We start from the raw sequence: 22,321 nt of genomic DNA, 5'->3' as shown, positions 1-22,321 counted from the left end.
AGTTCATTAATTGGAAAATTAGCCTGATCTAGAGAAGTAAAAAGGGTTATTTGGGCCTGGTGGGCTTGTTCAACGAAGATCCAATAAGTGCCAGAGATGGCATGAGAGCTTGACAAGACTATTTGGATTCTCATTTGGAAAATTTAACTGCTCTGAAAAAATTATTGTACACACCATGAAAACTACTTTTTTTTAAGATATTTCTGGGTTTTTCTGCCTTCCTTCTGATGGTCCCCCTCCTGTTCCCTGGTATGTCCATCCAGCAGAATGCAGCAGAGCTGCCTGTACATATTGCTGTGCTTGAGCCTTTGCTCAGGTGAGGAATATTTCACTTTACCTGCTTTTGGGACAGTCTGGACTGGCTGCTCGTGCCTCAGAGACAATTACATGAGGCAGGCAGGTAATGAGAGGACAGTCCTCCCTTCAACCAGATGGGGCTGGAATTCATAGGGAGGGTGAGACACCCATCTCAAATACAACCTTTCCTGGCAAGAGAAGATTGGTCAGGGAAGGCTTAGTTGGATATTAGGAGAAGGTTCTTCATCCAGCCTTAGGTTGGAATTGGGAGAAGGTTCACCATCCAGACTTAGGTTGGATATTAGGAGAAGGTTCACCATCCAGACATAGGTTGGATATTGGGAGAAGGTTCACCATCCAGACTTAGCTTGGATATTGGGAGAAGGTTCACCATCCAGACTTAGCTTGGATATTAGAAGGTTCTTTATCCAGACTTAGGTTGGATATTAGAAGGTTCACCATCCAGACTTAGGCTAGATATTAGGAGAAGGTTCACCATCCAGACTTAGGCTGGATATTAGGAGAAGGTTCACCATCCAGACTTAGGTTGGATATTAGGAGAAGGTTCACCATCCAGACTTAGGTTGGATATTGGGAGAAGGTTCACCATCCAGACTTAGGCTGGATATTAGGAGAAGGTTCACCATCCAGACTTAGGTTGGATATTAGAAGGTTCACCATCCAGAGGGTTTTTGGATATTGGAACAAGCTCCCCAGGGAAGGGAACAGAGCACCAGCCTGGCAGAGCTCAAGAAGCATTTGGAAAACACGTGGTGTGATTCTTGGGGCTCTCCTGTGAAGGGCCACGAGTTGGTCTTTGATGGTCCTTGTCCTTACAAGGCAAGATATTCTATTATTCCATGATCATTTTGGTACAGTGTCAAAATGTTTGTTGTTAAAAGCAAACATCTCTTTCTCAACTCCAGGTTCAGCATCGCTTCCCTGAGGACACTTTACATCAGACCAGCACTGGTCTTTAATCATTAGGTAAAAAAAAGTCATAATTTGGTTACTGAAGTAGCTGCAGTTTCTTTCTTGAAAGATCATGCTCCTGCATTCCTTTGCAATAGTCTAGAGGCAACAGGAAAGCCATTTTGGCCTGCTTTTTAAAAAACAATAACAAAAAATCTGTTAGCTCATGAGCCTATGGAGGCTTTAATTGAAATTAATATAAAATGCAAAAGTAGAGAAAATTAGGACAGCTGCAGAAGAAACCCCAGAAGCAAAAGCAGATTAAAGTAGAGCAATGAGCAAACCCATGAAAACACTTAATGTTGCTTCAGATGTTTCCCCCTTGGTGTAACTTTTTCCCTAAATCCAGCAACAAGTCTAAAGCACATGGTTTCTTCTGCAGATGCCTCTGAGTTTCACCCAGTGCTCCTTCAGCTGATGAGCACAGGCACTGCAGCAGCAGGGAGGGAGTGAATCTCAGAGTGCTGAGAGACAGGAGGAGCTGGCACGCTGCTCTCTGCTTGCTGCCCATCCCACAGGGTCACAGCTTGAAGCTCCTTCATTCAGGAGACAGCACCAGGCTAAACTACAGCAAAAACAGAATCTTTATTTTTCATTCTAAAGATTGGATGACAACTATTTGATTTTCTTTCTTGTAAGTTTTATTCTTCAACTGTCTAAGAAATAAAGTCAGAGACCTTTCTGCTGGCACGTAGCTTCATGAAGGAGTTATTCCATCAACCTTTGCACACGTGAGAAGCCCCATTTAGGTCTGTGGAATTCCAGAAGGTGATAGGAAACAGTCTCATGTGTGAGAAAAACATGGAGGAGTGAGGATTTAAATTAGAATGTTCTAAATTCATATTCTGTTAATGTCAAGTGATCTCAACCCACCCAATCCTGACTGCAAGCACAGCAGGCATGATATTCATGGCATAAAAGACTTCCCTTGCTCCTCTGTTGAAGACAAAGTTATAAGCAGCAAAGAAAGAAACAAGTCTTGCAACACAATACATTTTCTCCCCTTCTTACCCTCTAACATCTCCAACCACAGTCAAAGTTCTTTAAATTTTCTCAGCAGTTCTTTTATTTGGTTAATAGGCTGTCTGCTCAGAGAGAATGAACTGTTATTTCATTATTTGGTGCATTCAATAATGTCAGTGTTTTCTAGCACAGGATCCTTATTTTAAATATATCTCTCATCTTGAGAAATCATCTAGTGAGCAGTTTCCACATGAGGTGGGTAGGAAAAGAGCAGTTGCTAGTAGGTTTTGCATTTAACCTTATATCATAAAACCTTATGGAAAAATATTCCCCATAAGTTCTTTATCAACTATGTTCCTAAATTTTCTCTGTCCCCCAGTTTCACATTTTTGGTTGTTCCAGGAGTAAAGTGAATAGGACAAGCTTGGTTTTAGCCTCTGACAGTGAGCTGGAGGGTGAACAACCCCTGGGTAGATGAGCACAGAGAAAGAAAATAAGTAAGGCATGGGACATCTTGCAACTTAGTGAAATGAAATGCCTGCCCACTGTGCTCTGACAGCTCTGCCAGTTATGGAAAACTGGCAAGCACTGGGTATGGAGCTGGAGAGCCCCACAGGCTGAGTTTCCAAAGAGAACTGGTCAGAAAACCCACTACCAGCACCATGACCACTTGATCAAGCATTCAAAACAATGACTTGTTGCAAATGAATAGCAAATGATGGAATTAAAACCCCCCCAGCAGCCCCTGTGGAAGGCACTGCAGTGACTCCTCAGGTTTCCTGGATGCAGGTTACCTGTTGCCTATTGAGGAGGGGTCCTGGATAAAATGGAGGAAGTGAGGTGGAAATAATATAGAGACAGGCAGAGACATATCTGACAGTTTCTTCCACTTTATTTAGCCCAGTGCTCTCTCACAGTGCTTCTGCCCAGGGTCTGCAGCAGACTTGCCCTGTTTCCTATCCCACCCTGTCTTTAAAAGGATGTGCACGCTGGGACTCGCCCCAGCACATACAGAGTTTTCAAGGATGCTCTTCCTCTCCTGCTTTTAACTGAGAGTCTGGCAAAATACAGACAAGATCTGGACAGTGGGTGGAGTTATTGGTTGATTTTGGGGATTTCTCTCCTCCTCAAAAGGCTATGAGCTATTAGTTGAAGCCTTATTAGAAGACTGCACAGTCATTTCTGTACTCTGCTGTGTTGGACGTTGTTGGCTGAGCATGGCTGTTGTTACTGATCTATGTAAAAGGAGAAACTTGTTGCAGACCTGTTAAACTGAAATTACTTAACCACAGAAACCCCAGCAACAGCCAGAGCCCACAGAAACCTTTGCTTTCCTATTCAAAGAATTGTTAACCAGCCTCACACACGTTCAAACAAAACAGTTTATTCTTTACTGGGCCCTGTGTGAAGGGCCAAAATATTAACTCTTGGGCTATTTTTATTCATTCTTTGGGAAAAGGAAGGTATAAAATGTAGTGTTTACATAGAGTCTGATCCAAATGATCATTAATGGTCATTAATTTCCAGAGATCTTTTATAAGAATTTCTACTCCTGGTATGAATCTTTTCAAACAGAACAACCCAAATACATTTGTGTGCACACTGCTTCTCTCCCAGGCATGTTTTTGCCATCTGGATACACAAGGCTCACTCACTGCTGGCCAGTAGACATGCAGACATGACCAAGGAAAGAGTGTCCCTCTGCTGCTCACAGCAATTCCAATTTCTTGTCTTGGCCTTCTGATTTCAAGAGCCAGGGGTGTGTGGGTCATAGGCATCTTTGGTTAGTTCTCACTGCTGAGGACTAATCCTTATTTGATTTTCAGGATGACAACAGACAAACTAGAGAGAGAGCAGAAACGTGCAAGGCAGTGCCTGTGGAGAAAGTGTTTAGGATGCACACAAATCCACAGGTAACATAAGAGTAGGATGATGGCAGGTGTATGGAAGGCACCTCTTCTCTGCCACTTATGTGCACACATACAGCCTGATTACAGGTACTGCATCTTAAATTGTACTTGTAAGCACTCAGGAATGAGTAGGATGTTTAGCTCCTGTTTCCTGTCAGTTCATTTCTCACTCAGAAAACGACTTTGGATGAGAAAACAAAGCAAGTTATTGCACAGAACTGTCCTCGCCTTCAGCTGCAGCCCCATTTGCATGTGTGCCAAGCAGCTTGAGGAAAATGCTCTCCAAGGTTTCCTGCTGTGAGCAGTAGACTCAGCATCTCAACTGGCCTCTGCATCTTGATGACTCTGTTACAGGAAGCTTTTTCTCCTGACAGACTTTGAACACACATAAAGCTCAGTTTCAGTCTCAAGTTCCTGCATCAGCCCAGAATTAAATTGGGAGAGGTAGGTGACCAAGCATGTCTGTGTGTTTAAAAGAAAAGTGTTGCTTAGATCTCACAAAAATGTGAAAGGAAACAAAATATAAACAGGCTTCTGTAATTTCTGAGCAGATTTAATGATGAATGCCAGTAGCCAGGAGTAAAAAAGTACCTTTCTCTCCCAAGACCTTCTACTTAGGCATTATCAACAAGCTAATTGTAGCTCTGATACTGAATGCTACCCTGAGTGCGTCTGTTTGGGTGGGAAGTAGTATATGTCCCATTTCTACCTTTTCTTCAGCTACTTCTCTCTGCAGAACACCCTGTTTTGAATCTGTCTGCCTGTTAGCTTTTGCTCTGCTTTTGCTAAGCTGAAGAAGGAAAAAAATACACGCTGCTGTGGCAAACAACAGACAGGAGGAAAAATCCAAGGAGATGAATGAGGTTCCATCACAGTAGGAAATTTAAGGAAAGGTTAAAGATGACATTAAATGGGCATGGTGTGTAGCCTGAAGTAATCTTGTAAACTTCAGGGAACCAGGCCAGGTACTCCAACTTGCCCTGTCTGGCTCTGCTGTCTTCCAGTTACCATCTGCCATCAGCCCATAGAGAAAAGGTCTCCTGCTAGTGATAGAACCTCAAGCTGGATCTCAGAGAATGGGCACAACCAAGTGATTCTAGGATGTAACCCTTTAAGGTGTTTTATTCCTGGGATCATCAGCTTGGATCCCAGACTTGACCTTAGCTTGTGCTTAGGTTATATTTTAAAATTCCCCTCCATTTGCTTTGGATTGTGATCCTAACATCTAAGCCTAAATATTAGTGAGTTTGACATGGTGTAGGTTAGGGCAAGTAGCTTAGGAATCACTTCAGATTTGGAGGAGAAATTATTTTTAGTGACTGTATATTAGAAAGAGAAATGTATGACATACTGAAGCCCTAATAATGAAATTGTGCTGCATAACTAAGTTTCCTTCTCACATAAGTTCTACAACACCATAAACATACACCATTGGTAAAAGCCACTTATAACAGAAACATCAAGAATTATTTACTTAGAGTGTAATTTCAGTTCTCAAATACTTATTCATTTCACAGTTTACTGGTTAAAATGCAATATTTTATTATGCTTCTTGTTTGATGTTTAATTCAGTCTCTGAGTAGTTGCTTGAATGTGGTGGAAGCAGAGATCTCTTTGAAACTGCCAATATGCTCTTTCACCTACTAAATAAGCAAGGAATTAGTTTAGCATCCAGATAAGGTTGCTGATTAAACATAACTGGCATCTTGATCTTTACACCTGCATTTCTGTGCCTGCTGCTAAAATAGTTATAAACCAGCTATCTTCCTAAATTAATTTTATTCTAGACCTTTGCTCTCGAATTCATTAGTTTATTTTAAAAGTGTTTGAAAAATTCAGCTTAAACTATATGCAAATCCTTCTAAACTGGGCCCTTTATATACACACATCCCCTTTTATGTGAACAGTACTTTGTTAATGGCTCAATAATTAAGAGAGTTTACATTTTAAAGACTTCAATTTTTAATTGGCTGAATATTAATCACAGATCGCTTTCAGTTCTGTTGTGATATGCAAATTATTGATGTCTCAGCTGCATTTGTTTTCAGGTATCAGTCTAACCGCATAATGCAAAATAACATTCTGCAATTATTACAATTAGATGCAGTCAGCCTTTGGAGCAAGCTATTTATTTCATTTCAGTAAATGAAGAAAGCAGTTGCTGTTTTCCATTCCCTGGCGTTTATTGCCCAGAACTAGCACTCACAACCGGTATGTGTACAGCACATAAACAGTTTTCTAACTGGATCACGTTAGCATTCGTGGTAAAGGACAAGCAGTTGAACTCCCCTTGCAAGATTTCATTTGGTTAACTGACTCTTCTGCTTCGGAATGCGATGTCACCTTGTTTGAGAGTATTCATTACCATTTTAAAGTGTATTATGAAAGCTAGAGTCGATAGGAGCTGTTAATTAGCAGAATCTGTTTAGCACCAGTGCATAACATTTGAGGATTTTTTCCATCAGACTGCAGCTGTTACCTACGCAGAGAAGGAATTTCACCTAACCACAAAGAATGAGATAGACAAATAGCTGCGTTGTCGTAAGAACGGCTCGGGTATGTCTCCTCGCAGCGATTTCGCTCCATAATTGCAATTCACATTAAATGCAGCAAACGTTACCATCCTGCCCACTCAGTTTCCACCTCTACTTTTGTTTCAAGCCGGGAGGGGAGATCACCAGAAAAGAGAGGGGGGAGTCCTTCCTTGCCTCCTCTCTCCTTCCCCCGCTGGGCTCTCGCAGCCGCGCTGCCCTGCGGCTCCTCGGGCGCGGGGGCCGCGCTGGCCCCGTCCCGGCCGCGGGCTGCACTTGTGGCTGCCTCTCCCTCCCATGGCAGCGCCGCGGCTCCCGGCGCGGCCCCGCCGCTCCCGCCGCCCCGGGGGGCTCCTCCCGCCCCGCACGCCCCGCCTGGGCTCCGCGGGGGCGCAGCGCGACGGCTCCCCGGGAAAGGTACCGGCGGCACGGCGCCTCCGGGCTGCGGGAGAGGCTCCGGCCGTGGCGATGCGCCGGGATTGCTGCCCCGGAGCGGCGTCTCCCTCCCCGGCGGAGCAGCGCTCGGTGCGTGCGTGCATGCATGTGTGTATGTGTGCGCGGGTGTGTGTGTGTATGTGTGCGTGTGCGTGTGTGTGTGTGTGCGTGTGTGTGTGTGTGCGGGTGTGTGTGTGTGCGGGTGTGTGTGTGTGCGCGGGTGTGCGTGTGGCGAGGGGAGGGGGCTCGCTGCGTGCAGGGGGTGGGCGAGAGCAGTGCGATGGGAGCGGGCGCCCGTGTGCAGAGGGATCCTCTCCCCGCATGTGTGCGGGGGACCGCGGTGGCGGGGCAGGGCTCAGCCGGGCGGCTGCTGCATGCGGCGGAGCCCGCGGGGTTCCGCAGCACCGGGCTTGCCCTCGCTCCGAGCGGCCGGGGGTGCTGGCCCCGGCGGGCGCCCGGCTGCCCCCGCCGCCCGCGGCGTGCGCGGAGCCGCCGGAGCCCGGAGCTCGCGGGGAGAGCGGCGGAGCGCAGCCGAGCGGAGCCGCGGCGACCCCGGGCGCCGAGGTAGGGACGGTGCCGGGCTGGCCGCGGGGAGCCGGGAGCATCACCGAGGGCGGCGGGCGCCCGCCGGGCGTGTGAGTGCGGGCGGGGGTGGGGGCACGGCGGGGCCGCCCGTACGTTGGCGTTTTAATTTCTTTCAATTATTCCGAAGGTTTTGTTTTCATTGCTATAATAATTACCGGTGCTGTTTTAAAGACGGCGAGGGGTGGGGTGGGGGGAGGCGGGGGTGCACGCGACGAGGCGACAGTGGCTTCCTGCCGGAGCCTCTCTGCCATCGCGCTCGCCTCTCCCCGCAGCCGGCCGCCTCCCGGAGCCCCGGCCAGCGGCAGCAGGCGCAGCGCTGCCCTCTCCCATCCTTCCCGGGAGAGCGGGCGAGCGGAGGCACCGGGGCCGGGCGGCCCGGAAAAGCCGGCGGAGGTGTGGGAGGGACGGGGGGGCAGGATCTGCGCAGTGGGGCTGGGGAAGGGGGTGTGTGGATCTGCTGCGGGCTGGACTTTGCAAAGGTACCGGGGCGGGGGGGGGCTGGTGCGTTCAGCGGCGGGGAGCACGGTCGTGCCTTGTTGCGAAGGGACGGCGAGGGGATGCGGGGCTGCTCCGCCGCGCTCTGCCCGCTCCCGGCCGGGATGTGCGAGCGCGCCCGTGCCCCTGCCGCCCTCCTCCGCCGGGAGCGAGAGGGCGACGGGGCGGCCACGGCCGAGGGCAGCCGGCACCAGCCGAGCCGGATGCGGCAAAAAATTGCGGTAGTGCCGGCACTGCTGGCCGGGCTCGCCGCCCCGCCGCCAGCCCCGCGCAGCGCCCGCAGCCCGCCCGCTCGGCACCGGCCGGGGCCCCGGGGCTGAGGAAGAAGAGGGGACTCGAGCGTGGGCGAGGCAGGGATACGGGAGGACGGCGCCTGCCCGGGGGAGGGAGTCGGAGCGGCGGGGACGCGGGGACACCGGTCCGCCCCTGGGGGCGCGCTCGCCGCGGCCGGGGTCGGCAGCCTGCGGGCATCGGCAGCCGCTGCTCCGCTTCCCCCTTCTCCCGGCAAGCGGCCTCCTTGACCCCTTCGGCCATCCGTTCCCCTCATCCTTCCCGCTCTCCTTTGCTTTTCTTTTCTCTCTTGTCCTTCTGTCCTGCGGACTTTCCTCATCCCTTCTCTCCCCTCCCTTCCAGGACCCCCGGCACATCCTCCCCTTGTGTCTCCCTCCAGCCCGGTTCTCCTCCCTCCAGCTGGCTCCTGCTTTCTCCACTTTTCATTCTGGCTCTCTCCTGCCAACTCAGTGGCTTCCTACTGCAGGAAATGAAAGGGACAAGTTGGGAAATGGGGGTAACGGGAAGATGGAATGTGTGTGTGTGCGCAATGTATTTATTATTGACTGATTTATTTTAAAAAAGGGGCGAAAAAACCCTACCTTATAACTCAGAGGAAATGCTGTGGCTCGAGTTCTCCTGCGTAAAAAATGGCAGTTCAGCTGGCTGGACTATATGCAAAGGGTTCTTATCAATGCAGGAATAAGAGCAAATTACATAATGTTTTAGAGGGAAAAAAGTAGTTCTCAGATTTCAATAGTGTCAGACTGGCAAATTGTGACTTTGTTTTTCCCTGCAAGTCAGTGTATTGTTATTCCTGGGGATGGGGCTGTATGCTTGTGCATGCTTCTTCCATGTCTGTGTGCTTCCGCTGGTCGCCCAGAGCTGATCTTGTTTTGTGGATAGTTGTATTTCTGCAGTCAGTTTACCACCTACTTATTTAAACTAAATATCAGAAGTGACAGAAACAATGTGTGTGCATGCCTATGTAGCCCTAGAGTGAATATCTTTATCATAGTGATACATCTGTATGTGCTGTTGCTTTATATACATATACTGAGCATTGGCATTGCATTTTGTGTCAGCATCTCCATCCTTTCTATATTGTGCTATCCCATCCCAGATGTTTGGGCATGCATAGCATCAGCATTTGTGTTTAATATCCCTGAAATGCACAGCAACATATAAGCAGTGCACAATTGAGGGGAGTAAATATGCATAAAATTGGAATCTCCTTTGGTTATTTTACTTTATTAGTTATGCATGCTTGGCATGTACAAGAGAGAGAAATACATTTGACAGACCTGAGAGTTATTTGTGTTTCTCTACAGAAATTTACATTCTGTGTTTGAAATCATCCCAGCTCCTGAGCATTTGTTTGGTTGTTAAAGTCTTTCATGTTATTTTAAATTCAGTTCTTGTAGTTTGTCTATAATACTTGGCAGGTACAGTAGCTCAGTGGTGTACAATTTCTAACCCAAGTGCCGTTTTGGAACAATGTCAACTGAAAAACATTTTCTTTTTCTTTCCTTCTTTCTTCTTTAGATTCTTTATCTTTGTTCAGGAGCCTAAGGTTGCTTGCTGATCATAAGAAGATGATTCTGTGGCTCTTTCTGGTTCTGTCATCTCCAGTTTCTTCTACAACTGCAGATGCTGATATATCTGTGGAAATTTGCAATGTTTGCTCCTGTGTGTCAGTTGAGAATGTACTCTATGTCAACTGCGAGAAGGTTGCAGTCTACAGACCAAATCAGCTTAAACCACCATGGTCTAATTTTTACCACCTCAACTTCCAAAACAACCTGCTAATTATTCTATATCCAAATTCCTTTCTTAATTTTACACATGCAGTGTCCTTGCAACTGGGTAATAATAAATTACAGAACATTGAGGGAGGGGCCTTTATGGGTCTTAGTGCATTAAAACAGTTGCACTTGAACAACAACGAATTAAAGATTCTCCGGGCTGACACTTTCCTTGGCATAGAGAACTTGGAGTATCTCCAAGCTGACTACAATTTAATCAAGTTTATTGAACGGGGAGCCTTCAATAAGCTTCACAAGCTGAAAGTCCTGATACTTAATGACAATCTGATTTCGTTCCTTCCCGATAATATTTTTCGATTTGCTTCTCTAACCCATCTGGATATACGGGGGAATCGAATACAGAAGCTGCCATACATTGGAGTTCTGGAACACATCGGGCGAATTGTTGAATTGCAGCTGGAAGACAACCCCTGGAATTGTACTTGTGATTTGTTGCCTTTGAAAGCGTGGCTGGAGAACATGCCCTACAACATCTACATTGGAGAGGCCATCTGTGAAACACCCAGTGACTTGTATGGAAGGCTGCTGAAGGAGACCAATAAGCAGGAGCTGTGCTCCATGGGGACAGGGAGTGATTTTGACGTGCGCATCCTGCCTCCCTCGCAGCTGGAGCCCAGCTACAGCACGCCCAACGGCCACACCACCCAGACATCCGTGCACAGATTAGTCACAAAGGCACCAAAGACTACAAATCCTTCGAAGATCTCGGGGATAGTAGCAGGCAAAGCACTGTCCAGTCGCAATCTCAGTCAGATCGTATCTTACCAGACCAGGGTGCCTCCTTTAACTCCTTGTCCAGTCCCTTGCGTTTGCAAAACTCATCCTTCAGACTTGGGATTAAGCGTAAATTGCCAAGAAAGAAATATAGAATCGATGGCTGAACTCGTACCAAAACCTTTAAATGCCAAGAAACTGCATGTAAATGGCAATTACATTAAGGATGTGGATACTACGGATTTCGCTGAGTTTGAGGGGCTGGATTTGCTACATTTAGGCAGCAATCGGATTTCAGTGATCAAAGGAGATGTTTTCCGCAACCTTACAAACTTACGGAGATTGTACCTCAATGGCAATCAGATAGAGCGTCTGAGCCCAGAGATGTTCGCCGGCCTCCACAATTTGCAATATCTGTATTTGGAATACAATGTTATCAGAGAAATCCTAGCAGGCACCTTTGACTTAATGCCAAATTTACAGTTGCTCTACCTGAACAACAATCTTCTGCGAAGCTTGCCAGCCTATATTTTTGCTGGTGCACCACTTGCTAGACTGAATCTGAGGAACAATCACTTCATGTATTTACCTGTAAGTGGTGTTCTTGATCAGCTAAAGTCTCTTACACAAATAGATTTGGAAGGTAATCCGTGGGACTGCACTTGTGATTTAGTTGCTTTAAAACTCTGGCTTGAGAAGCTAAATGACGGTATTGTGGTGAAGGAATTGAAATGTGAGACACCTGTGCAGTTTGCTAACATAGAACTTAAGTCTCTGAAAAATGAGATTCTCTGTCCTAAACTTTTAAACAAGCCATCTGCTCTGTTCACTAGTCCCATGCCTGCTGTTATTTTTACAACACCCCCGGGACCAGTCCGGAGTCCTCCTGGTGGCCCGGTTCCATTGTCCATCCTAATCCTGAGCATATTGGTTGTGCTGATTTTAACAGTGTTTGTTGCTTTTTGTCTTCTTGTTTTTGTGCTTCGGCGCAACAAGAAACCAACCATAAAGCATGAAGGGATTGGAAACCAAGAGTGCAGTTCTATGCAACTGCAGCTAAGAAAGCACGATCACAAGTCAAACAAAAAAGATGGACTGGGTGCAGAGGCCTTCATTCCTCAAACCATTGAGCAGATGAGCAAAAGTCATACCTGTGGCTTGAAAGAGTCTGAAACAGGCTTCACGTTTGCTGACCCACCAGGGCAAAAAGTCATTCTGAGAAATATGAATGACAAGGAGAAAGATTTATTGCATGTGGATTCCAGAAAAAGACTTAGCACAATCGATGAACTGGATGAGTTATTCCCTGGAAGGGATTCCAATGTATTTATTCAAAATTTTCTTGAAAGTAAAAAGGAATACAACAGCATAGGGGTCAGTGGCTTTGAAATACGTTACCCAGAGAAACTGCAAGACAAAAAAGCCAAGAAATCTCTGATAGGTGGTAATCATAGTAAAATTGTAGTAGAACAAAGAAAAAGTGAATATTTTGAACTAAAAGCTAAACTTCAAGGTTCACCTGACTACCTACAAGTCCTTGAAGAACAAACAGCTTTGAATAAAATATAGGTCATACAATCTTATTGCCTACAGAGGACATTTATTTAATGATGAAAGTGCCTTTTGTTGACTTTTAACTTCCAAATACTATAATATATTGATAGGCATAGAGGCAGGTGTATCCAAGGGTGTCTGATTAACTGTAGCTGCGTATGATTTGTCAAGTAGAGGAGAATTTCCTTAATAGATTTTACTCCATAAAGCTCATGCCCTGTGGAATCCTATAGGGATACTGCAAACTCTATTGCCAAAGGGATGCTTTATACACGTTACACTGAATTTAACCTCAAGAGGCATATATGTTTTGTATCTTAAATGCAAACCATCGTCTCCTTGTGATTTGTTAGAACAAACACAAGAAACCTGGTACTGATATTTGTACTTCAGCTGGGTCCTTCATCCTGCACGTGGATTTCAGTTGGTGGAACTGGAGTAATCCTTTGATTTGTGGTGTTCTAATGGCACTGTTTAAAGCTTATCTGGAAAGTAACAAGCATGCAAAGAGAGAACATTCAATAGTATGTGTAAATTGGTTACATTTATGGGCTGCATCTTGAAACCACTGGAAGTATAATGTTAAATTGTGTTTAAAATATACCATGCATTACATACCTATGAAATAAATCTGACCACTTGAAGCATACATGTCTACACAGAAAATTAAAAAAAAAGAAAGAAAGAAAGAAAATAGTTCAACCTGACTTCTGCAGTATTCGTGATATCTGAAGAAAATCTTTGATATTTATGCAGAATCTGTTCTAAGACTCATCTCCAATTAAAACTAGAGTTCCTTCTCAGTTACGTGAAACTCTTGCAACCCCAACAGGTTGTCCAGAAATGTCAAAGTGCTTACTGTGTGAGCGTAGCAGAAATTATTTTTGTAATATAATTCATATTTATGAAATACTTTGTATACTACATAGGAAAAAATATGTACTCCTTAAAATGTATTTAATATGCCTGACTTGTTTTCCTGATCACAATGCATTAATCATTCAGTATAAATAAAACCAGAACAATATACCAAACAGCAATGGGGGATGTAATGTATAGCATCATCCAGAATTAAGTGATCAGATATAATAATAATAATGATGATAATGATAATAATAAAATTGTTCTGTACTATTCTCGTGAGATTAGCATATTACCTTATTTCAGATCTGTTACCAATGGTGCATTTTAAAATAGATTGGTTAGTTTTTTAGTATTGTGTCCCAGGCTGTTACTTGCCATCAGTTTTCTTGCTTTTCAGGTTTCTACAGCTTAATCTGAATACTTTTCACAAGCATTTACAGGAATTCATGCTAAGGGGAATGTTTTTATTGTACATGCAGAAGTTTTCTGTTCTTATCTCTCTGGCTGCTTTTAGTCAGGAAAACGTGATCAGAGCAGTGAACAATATGGCAAATCCTGTTCAAAACCAGAGTGCAAAATGGATACAGTGGTCTCAGTTCAGAGGACTGTGTAGCTCATAACTGGAGAGTAAAAGCTTGCCTTTGTGAAAGCTGAATGTGAATAGCCAGGGAAAAAGGTAGGAGAATGGAAAATCCCCATTGTGTCTCACTGGTAGATGGTACTTTGACATGAGAATGGAGATACATTGGTAAAGCATGCCAGAAAAAAGGTAGGAGAATGGAAAATCCCCATTGTGTCTCACTGATGGATGGTACTTTGACATGAGAGTGGAGATACATTGGTAAAGCATCCCAGAAAAAAGGTAGGAGAATGGAAAATCCCCATTGTGTCTCACTGATGGATGGTACTTTGACATGAGAGTGGAGATACATTGGTAAAGCATCCTCGAGCCAATCTATGCTGTGGGATTAACAAAATTTCTTTGACTCGATGGGCTTTGGATAAGACCCTCTTATCTCCTTTGCTTTCAGAACCTTTACCCCTCCTTACCTTTTATGATCAATACATTAGTCAATTAAGATAGCAGGATATAAACATGAATGTTTTTCATGAGTTTGAAGCTAGCAAAAATTAGAGCAAGACTCAATAATAATACTGTGGAGAAGGCTGTGTCAGCTATTTCCAATATAAACCTCTAATTTCAGGGCTTTGTGACACTGAGTTGAAATTTTTATTCTGGAATGATACTTGGCAAACAGCCTGCAGTATATTTTTATCAAAATAGACCAAAAAAAAAAAAAAAAGCACTGCTGCTTCTTTATTTAAGGGAAAGCAAACAAAACATTTCTCTACTTTCAGACATTTGCTTATGCTCTTTTGGCTTAGAAAGAGGCTGGTTTTATTATTTTTCTCCATACTGCATAGTATATACATGACTTCAGATAATAAAATTGCGAGAGATGAATTAATGGCTGAGTTTCTTTCAAAAAGCTGCATCTATCCATGCACAATAATTAACTTAATTCAGAATGTCATGGGGATTTTGAGGACATGGATACTGCGTACACATGCAGCTCTGGCATAAAAAGCTCCTGGCTGACCAGTGATGCAGTGCATGGCTAAGGTTTGGATGAGAATGTGTGAGTTCATTTATTGTCTGGGGATTAAGGAGTGTCCATGGTGCCCTGGCCAGGTGGACTCTGCTGGCTCCTTCAGTAGGCTGAGGGTGACAGACCCTGGTCTGCTCTGCACAGAGCTGTGTGGCCTCGAGGGTGGGTCCAAGTTCACTGGGGTTTGCCAAAGCAGAAGGTGTCTGACACGCTCACTGGCATGTCCTGTATGATCCTCCTGACAGCAATGTGCTAAAAATATTAAAAATTGTAAGGAAATACTTCTAAGTGATGCTAAAACTGATGTGCTTGTGACTTGTGCTGCCCTGAGTCAAAAGAACAGAGATAAATGATCATACCTTCCTAAGCTAAAAAAAAAAAATGAGGGTTTTTTTGTTTCATTTTGTGCTGTGAGGCTTTCTGGGGGTGCTCTTTCTGGGTTTTTGGTTTGGTTTGGTTTGTTTTTTATTTAATTTGAGTTTGTTTGGTTTTTGGAGTGATGTCTTCTGTTTGCTGATGAAAAGAACTGAACCGTTGTGCTGTACCATTACACTGGGTCAGAGTTTTCTGATCACTGAGGCCCCAATTCCAGTAAAGCATTTCACCTCAACCTAGATCATGTGCTGAGGTACTATTCATGAGATAATATTTAGGTACCTGCCCAAGAGTGGGACTTGGCTAGAGTGTTGTCATTGACTTGAGAACAAGCCAGCTCAGAACCATTGTATATAATCCATAGAGCCCAGAGACTCATCTGGGGTTATGCAGTTGAGTGTAGGTTCACCAGCATCAGTAAAGGTTGCACAATCTGGACCTTCCTGTAGAACTTGTCCCTAAGTGTTTTACAATGTATGGTGCAATATGTAGGCATAATAGTGTGAGTGAAGAATACAGAAGCTGGCAAAACACTATTTTTCTGTGACACTGTTACTTTGAATGGCAACCTTAGTGTCAGTTTATTTTCTCCATGTTTGGAAACGGTGTATGTGTCTGCACAGCAGTTTTAGTGTGATGTCCATTCAAATCTCTGGTCAGTCTTTCTGAGGAGGTGACTCTTGGGTGTGGCTTAACGGGTCTGTTGTTCATTATGTTGGTTTGAGTGGCCATGCTTGTAAAATGGCTGTTAAGACACAAGACATAAACTAAATCAGTGAAGGTGTTGGCATAATCTGTTGTCTCCATTGTATTATAAAGAAGTTTCCATTTTTAAATGAAATCAATAAAGTGTACTCGTTTCCTTGAAAAAGAAAAAAAATTGTGCAATTTTATCAGACAGCAAATACCGTGGTGCAAGATCACCAGAACAGGTGATTTATGTTTTGCATTTAGTGTTCAAGATTAACAATAATGCAACAATCTAGTATAAATATATTTTTTAAATGCTTTTTTTTTTAAAGCCATAATGATGATATAAATTATAAAGGCATGGCCTTGTGAATAATGTTAACAAATGTTTCAGAATCAAGAAAAAAACATCCAGAACTTGATGGTGGTATAATATCTATAATATCTTTTGCATGATTTGTATGTTGATATTGTATGAAATGAGCACAGTGAGACTTTTTTTTTTTTGGTTGCATCCAAAGAGTTAGGAAGGAAATATAACAAGAATGTATTTATAATCACTCTATTTTGAAATAAAGTAAAGAAAACAAAATGTATTGGCTTTACCCTGTTTTGATCATTACTATTTTAGGTTAGTTTATAATAAGGCAGTTACTTAGAACATCCAGTCCAATGTAAAACACAGAAACCTATTGTTTATTAATTTTGTTTGCCTTCATCAATATCAAAATACTAGTCAGTGTTGACTCCAAAATTTGTATGAAATATTAATAAAATTGTTTGGTACTATTGTATTTCTGAAACTAGACTTTGTTAAGTGCCTGTGATATTCTCTTTTGGATTATTTGTATATGGATGAGAGGGATTCTGTAAAGCAGTGATGCAGTAATGTTTTCTAACCATATCAACAATTTTTTCTATTTAAGGGATTTTTTTTTTCTCATCTTCTGTTGTCCAACAAAATCTTCCTTTCCCCTGTTATGCAAATGATCTCTCCAAAGTCAGTGATTTTTTTTCCGTTACAACCACAAGCAGAGTTTAGTTTTCAGTTGGATTCTCATTTCTTCAACCCAGAGGTGCTTAGAGGAGCAATTACATAATGTTAGGGGCATTTGCTTTGGTTCTGCTCTGTTCTTATTAGTAATTTTCAACAACAATTCTTCAGAGGAAAGAAAAGTTAATTTGTCCTTAGAAGAAGTAAAACCACCAATCCGTCTACATTTCATTTGTTTAGGTTAGTTTTATAACTGAAAGTTGCAAAGCTATCTTTAGGTAGTTTAACATGCAAATTTATATTTTGTAGTTAAAATGGTTTACAAAGCCTCATAAAGATCTTCATGGCAAGGGAGAAGAGCAGGAAGAGAATTACATTTAGATTGAACATTCCCTGTTGTGCAGGGTTTAACATGCATCATAATGGCAGTGAATGTGAATCAGAATGGGATATGGAGTGGAAAATCGGGACTTGATACAGATTTTTTTCACTTCTAGTTGAAGTGTAACATTAGGAGCAAACCCACAGCATTAGTTGAGAAAGGCCTGCATCTAATATTCCATATAATTTCTTTCTAAAGAAAAACTCGAGAGCCAGGAATTAATTATTCATGCTTTGATAATAAGTGTGCACTGCTTTTCTGAATGCAGAGGAACTTGAGAGTTTTCTGTTAATATGTTTTGTCATTATTAGTTTTTATTTCCAATTTCAATTCACTCATCCTTATATGTTATGGTTGATGCTGTGTTGGAAAACAAAAATAAGAATATTGTTGCTCAGGGACAAACTCTTCTCAAAAATTTACCAATGTAAATCCAGACTGACTGAAAAGACTTCAATAGATTCAAATCTGCTGTTACCCTAGTGAACAAAAAAGCAGGAACTACAAGATCTATCCGTCATTGAAATAAAAAATAAGTAATTTTTGACTTGAAATGCAATATAATCTTGCTTTATACTCTGTTGATTTGTGTGCTAAAGCTGTTACTGTTTTCAAACGACTGTAGGGAGAGCACAGACCAAGTGCAGCCCTGTGTCTGTTTGGTGACAGTGGAACTCTGCAGTGATTCAAGAGCTGTGGGCATCCCAGAGCAGTAGTATGGGTACAAAACTACATAAATGTGCTGGTTTATACACACACTTGGGGTGGATCTCACATAAAATACAAAGGCTTTCTTAACAGTACAATTTACTTTCTCCCTGTAATGCAGCAAAGTTACTCCACTCTTCTTTTTCATTAAATAGGGAGTTTATTGCAAATATCTTTGTTTCATTGCTAATTTTATTTGTTTTCACTAGCAGTACTTGAGATATCTAATTCATTGTCTGAAAGCAGTACATTTCAGTCTGTTATTATTAAAATACCAGTCACTGGTAACAGACAGATACTGAGTTATGTTGAATTTCCATTCCCTAAGTAATAATTCCATAAATAATTCCTCAAAAGCACAAATAAAGATCAGATAAGAAAAAAAAAGTCTTAGCTGATACTAAATCTGAATTTTTTGTATGCATGTATGTCACTGTAGACAGTGTGGTACAACTCTGATGGGTAACAAATGGTCCCTTACTTCTTTTTGGTCTTTGTTTAACCAGAAAACAGAAAGCAATCTCTAGATGGTTTCGTTGTCATTTTGTAACAGTAGAGTAACAAAGAATATTCCTAAATGTCCCTCATCCACGAGGATTTCATTTCTTGGTTTAATTTCCTGGAAATGTGTGCACTGTGACCTTCCAGAGCATCCTCCCACTCCATGCTCTCATTTCTCCTGCAGTGAGCCAGTCCTTTACAGCTGAAGGTTTATCTAGGCTTGGGTTGATGGCAGTTCCCAAAGAGGCAGAAGAGTGGGATTTGTCAGTTCCTAGAAAACAGCTAAAAAAGGCAAAGAGCCTGTCCTGGATGGTTTCTGAGCCACGTCAGATGGTGTATGATCCAAAACAGAAATGTAGGAAATGGTTTAAGCTTCTGTTGGGAAGTTTTATGCTGAGTTTTGAAGTCGGACAATTGTGGCTTTCCATGACTTTAAGTTGTACAGTGTAAAGGAAATGTGGCTCAGTCAATTGAATTCTGACAGACTGTGGCCAAATCCTGCAGACATCTGCACCCACTTACCTGAGCCAGGCTTTGGTGCCACTGTTCACTGAAAAGTCTTGCAGAAATTACTCAGGTTAAACCAGAATCTGTGATGCAGATGTCTCAGGGATGCTTTTGACTAGGATGTGGATACATTTTTGTGCCCCCTGGGAGCTGTTTGGCTGTGGGGCTCAGTCTGTGCCCCGTGTTTGCTGAGCAGTGGCTTTGCTAGGGGCTCCCTTCACGTGCTGCATTAGTGCTCACACCTGAATAAGAGACACTGGGCAGGATGTACATCTCAATGAGCAGAGTCACAAAGGGCAGCGTGTTTTGACAGGTTTTGAGCTCTTCACTGAAGGAAACTGCAGGAAAGGAGATACCATACAGCAGATTTTCTTGCTCCCTGGCAGGATTTCATAGACCCTGTGAGTCCTTCTCAGCAGGGTATTTGTGTCTATACACTGCAAATAAGGCTCCAGGTCACCAGTCTCGTGGACGTGCAGTCTGTGTTTGCTTATACCCAAAAATAGTTCTGTGGAGAAGGATAGGAGAATAATAGAATAATTTCCTCTTTTTTCTTTTTCTTTTCTTTTCTTTCCTTTTTTTTTTTTTTCTGAAAAGAGAAATGGGCTGAATTTGAATTTTTCCAGATTGAAACAGAAAAATGCAGGTATTTTAAAGAATGGTCACATTGTTGGTTAATATCAGTACTATTAAAATATTTTACTAAGAGAGAGAGGAAGAAGGCAGTTGTGTTTATATTTGTAGCATGCAGCTTTTCAACTTCCATTCTTGGGTTAGAACATGCCCTTGGGTGCCAAGGCACTTAGAGGTGCAGCTCAGGGCACAATGCAAAGATTCATCCTCAATGTCTCTCTGCCTTTTGTGTGGTAGGAATGAAATGCAAGGTTTTGAATGCTCCCTCTCTGGTTGCTCTAATGGAAGTTACATCAGCAGGCATTCCTCAGGACCAGACTTCCAGCTGCTGTTGAGCTGTGCCTGCAGTTTGATGAGGCTGGCTAGCACAAGAGTACAAATCTCATACCAGGGGAGATCTTTTGGATGGGGTTAGCACTTTAAAATAAGTGGGGTTCATATGGCTTCCTTCCTAAACATCACCATGTCATTGCACTGTTTTATACTTATGAAGATCTTTACTTCTCTGATCTGTTCAATAAATCAGTGGTTTTACAAATTTGATCAGGAAATTGGGTCCAAATGTCTAGAAAAAAAAGTTTTGCTTCTAATTCTCATGTTGTTTTTTTTTTTAAAAATAAAGAGCAAAAACATCGTGAATAACCTAGACTTAAGATTTATTTTTGTTCAATGAAAATTACTTTTGCCTTAATGAAGTGAAGTATTCAGAAAGTACAAGTGAAATATTTAGGAAGTAATTTGGGAAAATTTGGTTTGTGCCAACAAACTTGGCCCCAATTTTGTAATCCTTTCTCAAGAATATAAGCTGTGGATGCCATAAGAGGTTTTATCTTTTAAGTAGCTTCCCCTAGAATCTGGAGTTTCATTCAGCTGTTGGAGCTATGCCATGAGCATGATTTTATGATTTTGCTATGGTATTGGTCAACAAAACCACAGTGTGATGCATTTTCTCTGTGTAGCTTTGTCAAGTAATTTATACCACTTATGACAGCAAAGATAGTAAGGATTATAAATTGTAAAGTGTGTTGGTAAGGATTCCTCTACATTTGTAATGTGCTTTCAGAATGAAAGCAGCATGCAAATGATGAGTATTATCAGCATACAATCCATTTCAAAAGGGAAGTAGCACTGTACTCTGCACAGAGCTCTATTGTTCAGATTGAGGAATACCATTGAGAGTGGATAAGCTGTGTTTTCCTCTTTGTAGACTTTTCTTCTTCAGCTGTTAAATAGACCTGTTTACTCTGTACAGAGCAATACAACTCTGAGCCATCTGCAAGAAAAGGCATTGGCCAAAAGAAGACAAGCAAATGCATTCCCTCCCAAAAGAACATCTGCATTATAATAATACAATCACCCATATTTTCCAGTGCCGTGGGAAAACATGAGTGATTGGCCAAAATAGGAGTCTTTGGCCATTTTTGCTAAGCTGACAAGCTGTGGGACTGAGATGTGGAGTTGGCCTCAGCTGCTGTTCCCTTTCTCCACACCAGAATTCCCTGTGACATCATACACGGCCAAGGTCAGTTTGCCCAGGTGCCTTTCAGTGCCATATGGGGCTGAGGCAACCACCTGAAGTCACACCCACTCTGCAGGTACTTGCAATGAGCTGGAACTAGAGTTATCATGGGCTAGATACACCCAGAGACAGCAGAAGATGGCAGTGACCTTTGCCAAAATGCCTTCTCCTTCACCCTCTGGAGCACACCTGTGCCATGGAACACAGCATCCTTGGGCCAAGGAACGAGGCTGCAGCAGGACTCAGTAACATCCTTCTTTTAGCATTGCAGGGAGGAAAAGTAACACAAGAGCTCTGCAATCAAGAATGCAAGACTCTCCTTGGCTGTCTGCTATTCAATATGTGGGCTAGTCCCTTTTGCAAGAGGAGAAGTAATCTTCACTGCTGGGTCCACTCTAAACTCTGGGGAGCAGGTGGGAAGAACTTGTTTGCCCAAATGAGGTTTCCCCCACGGTACAGCTAGCCCAGGTTCTCTCTCACATGTGTGGAGACACGTGTTTTACCCTGTCTGTAAATAGTATACACTCAAACCTGTATTAACAGTTCTAAAGTTTGGTAATGTGCTGCACAATGCATGTGCAAAATTGCATTTCCATGTGTATTGCTGAGTGTCACTGGCAGTAAATGAGGACAACCATTTTTTACCTCAACACCTATTGTGTTGGCCAGCTTCAGATTCCTTTGCCAAATCACATGTGCTTCTTGTATAATAGTTTAGTTTGTAAATGACAACACTGTCTTTCTTTTTAAGAAAGAGAGAAGGCTTTCACCTTTTCCTTTTTTACTCACTCTTCTGCAGTTGGGCTTCTGTTAATCCATTTCCAACCCATAAAGAACAAAGAAAAAATCCTCAACAGGAAAACTCCACTTTATGTAATGCACTGAAGATGGCACTGTAGTAACAACTTCATACTGTGGCTGATAAGATATGCTTGTGTTTGTTACTGGGAAATTGTGATTTTTTTATTTATTTAGCACAGCTAACA

At 42.9% G+C, this 22,321-nt stretch overlaps 1 protein-coding gene across 1 annotated transcript; it reads left to right on the top strand.

Annotated features, from left to right (window-relative positions):
- Nucleotides 1-8,652: 8,652 nt before the first annotated feature.
- On the top strand, nucleotides 8,653-13,688 carry SLITRK4 (SLIT and NTRK like family member 4). The gene has a single exon (XM_059859470.1). The coding sequence runs from the start codon at nucleotides 10,054-10,056 to the stop codon at nucleotides 12,565-12,567; it is 2,514 nt and encodes an 837-aa protein (XP_059715453.1). The 5' UTR covers nucleotides 8,653-10,053; the 3' UTR covers nucleotides 12,568-13,688.
- The last annotated feature ends 8,633 nt before the right edge of the window (nucleotides 13,689-22,321 follow it).

Source organism: Haemorhous mexicanus, chromosome 14 (assembly GCF_027477595.1).
Source record: "Haemorhous mexicanus isolate bHaeMex1 chromosome 14, bHaeMex1.pri, whole genome shotgun sequence".
NCBI lineage: Eukaryota > Metazoa > Chordata > Aves > Passeriformes > Fringillidae > Haemorhous > Haemorhous mexicanus.
Note: the sequence above shows the minus strand (reverse complement) of the source record. Positions and strands in the feature narration are given on the sequence as shown.

Coding starts and splice junctions, on each gene's coding strand:
- SLITRK4 (XM_059859470.1), top strand. CDS start 10,054: ATGATTCTGTGGCTCTTTCTGGTTCTGTCATCTCCAGTTTCTTCTACA.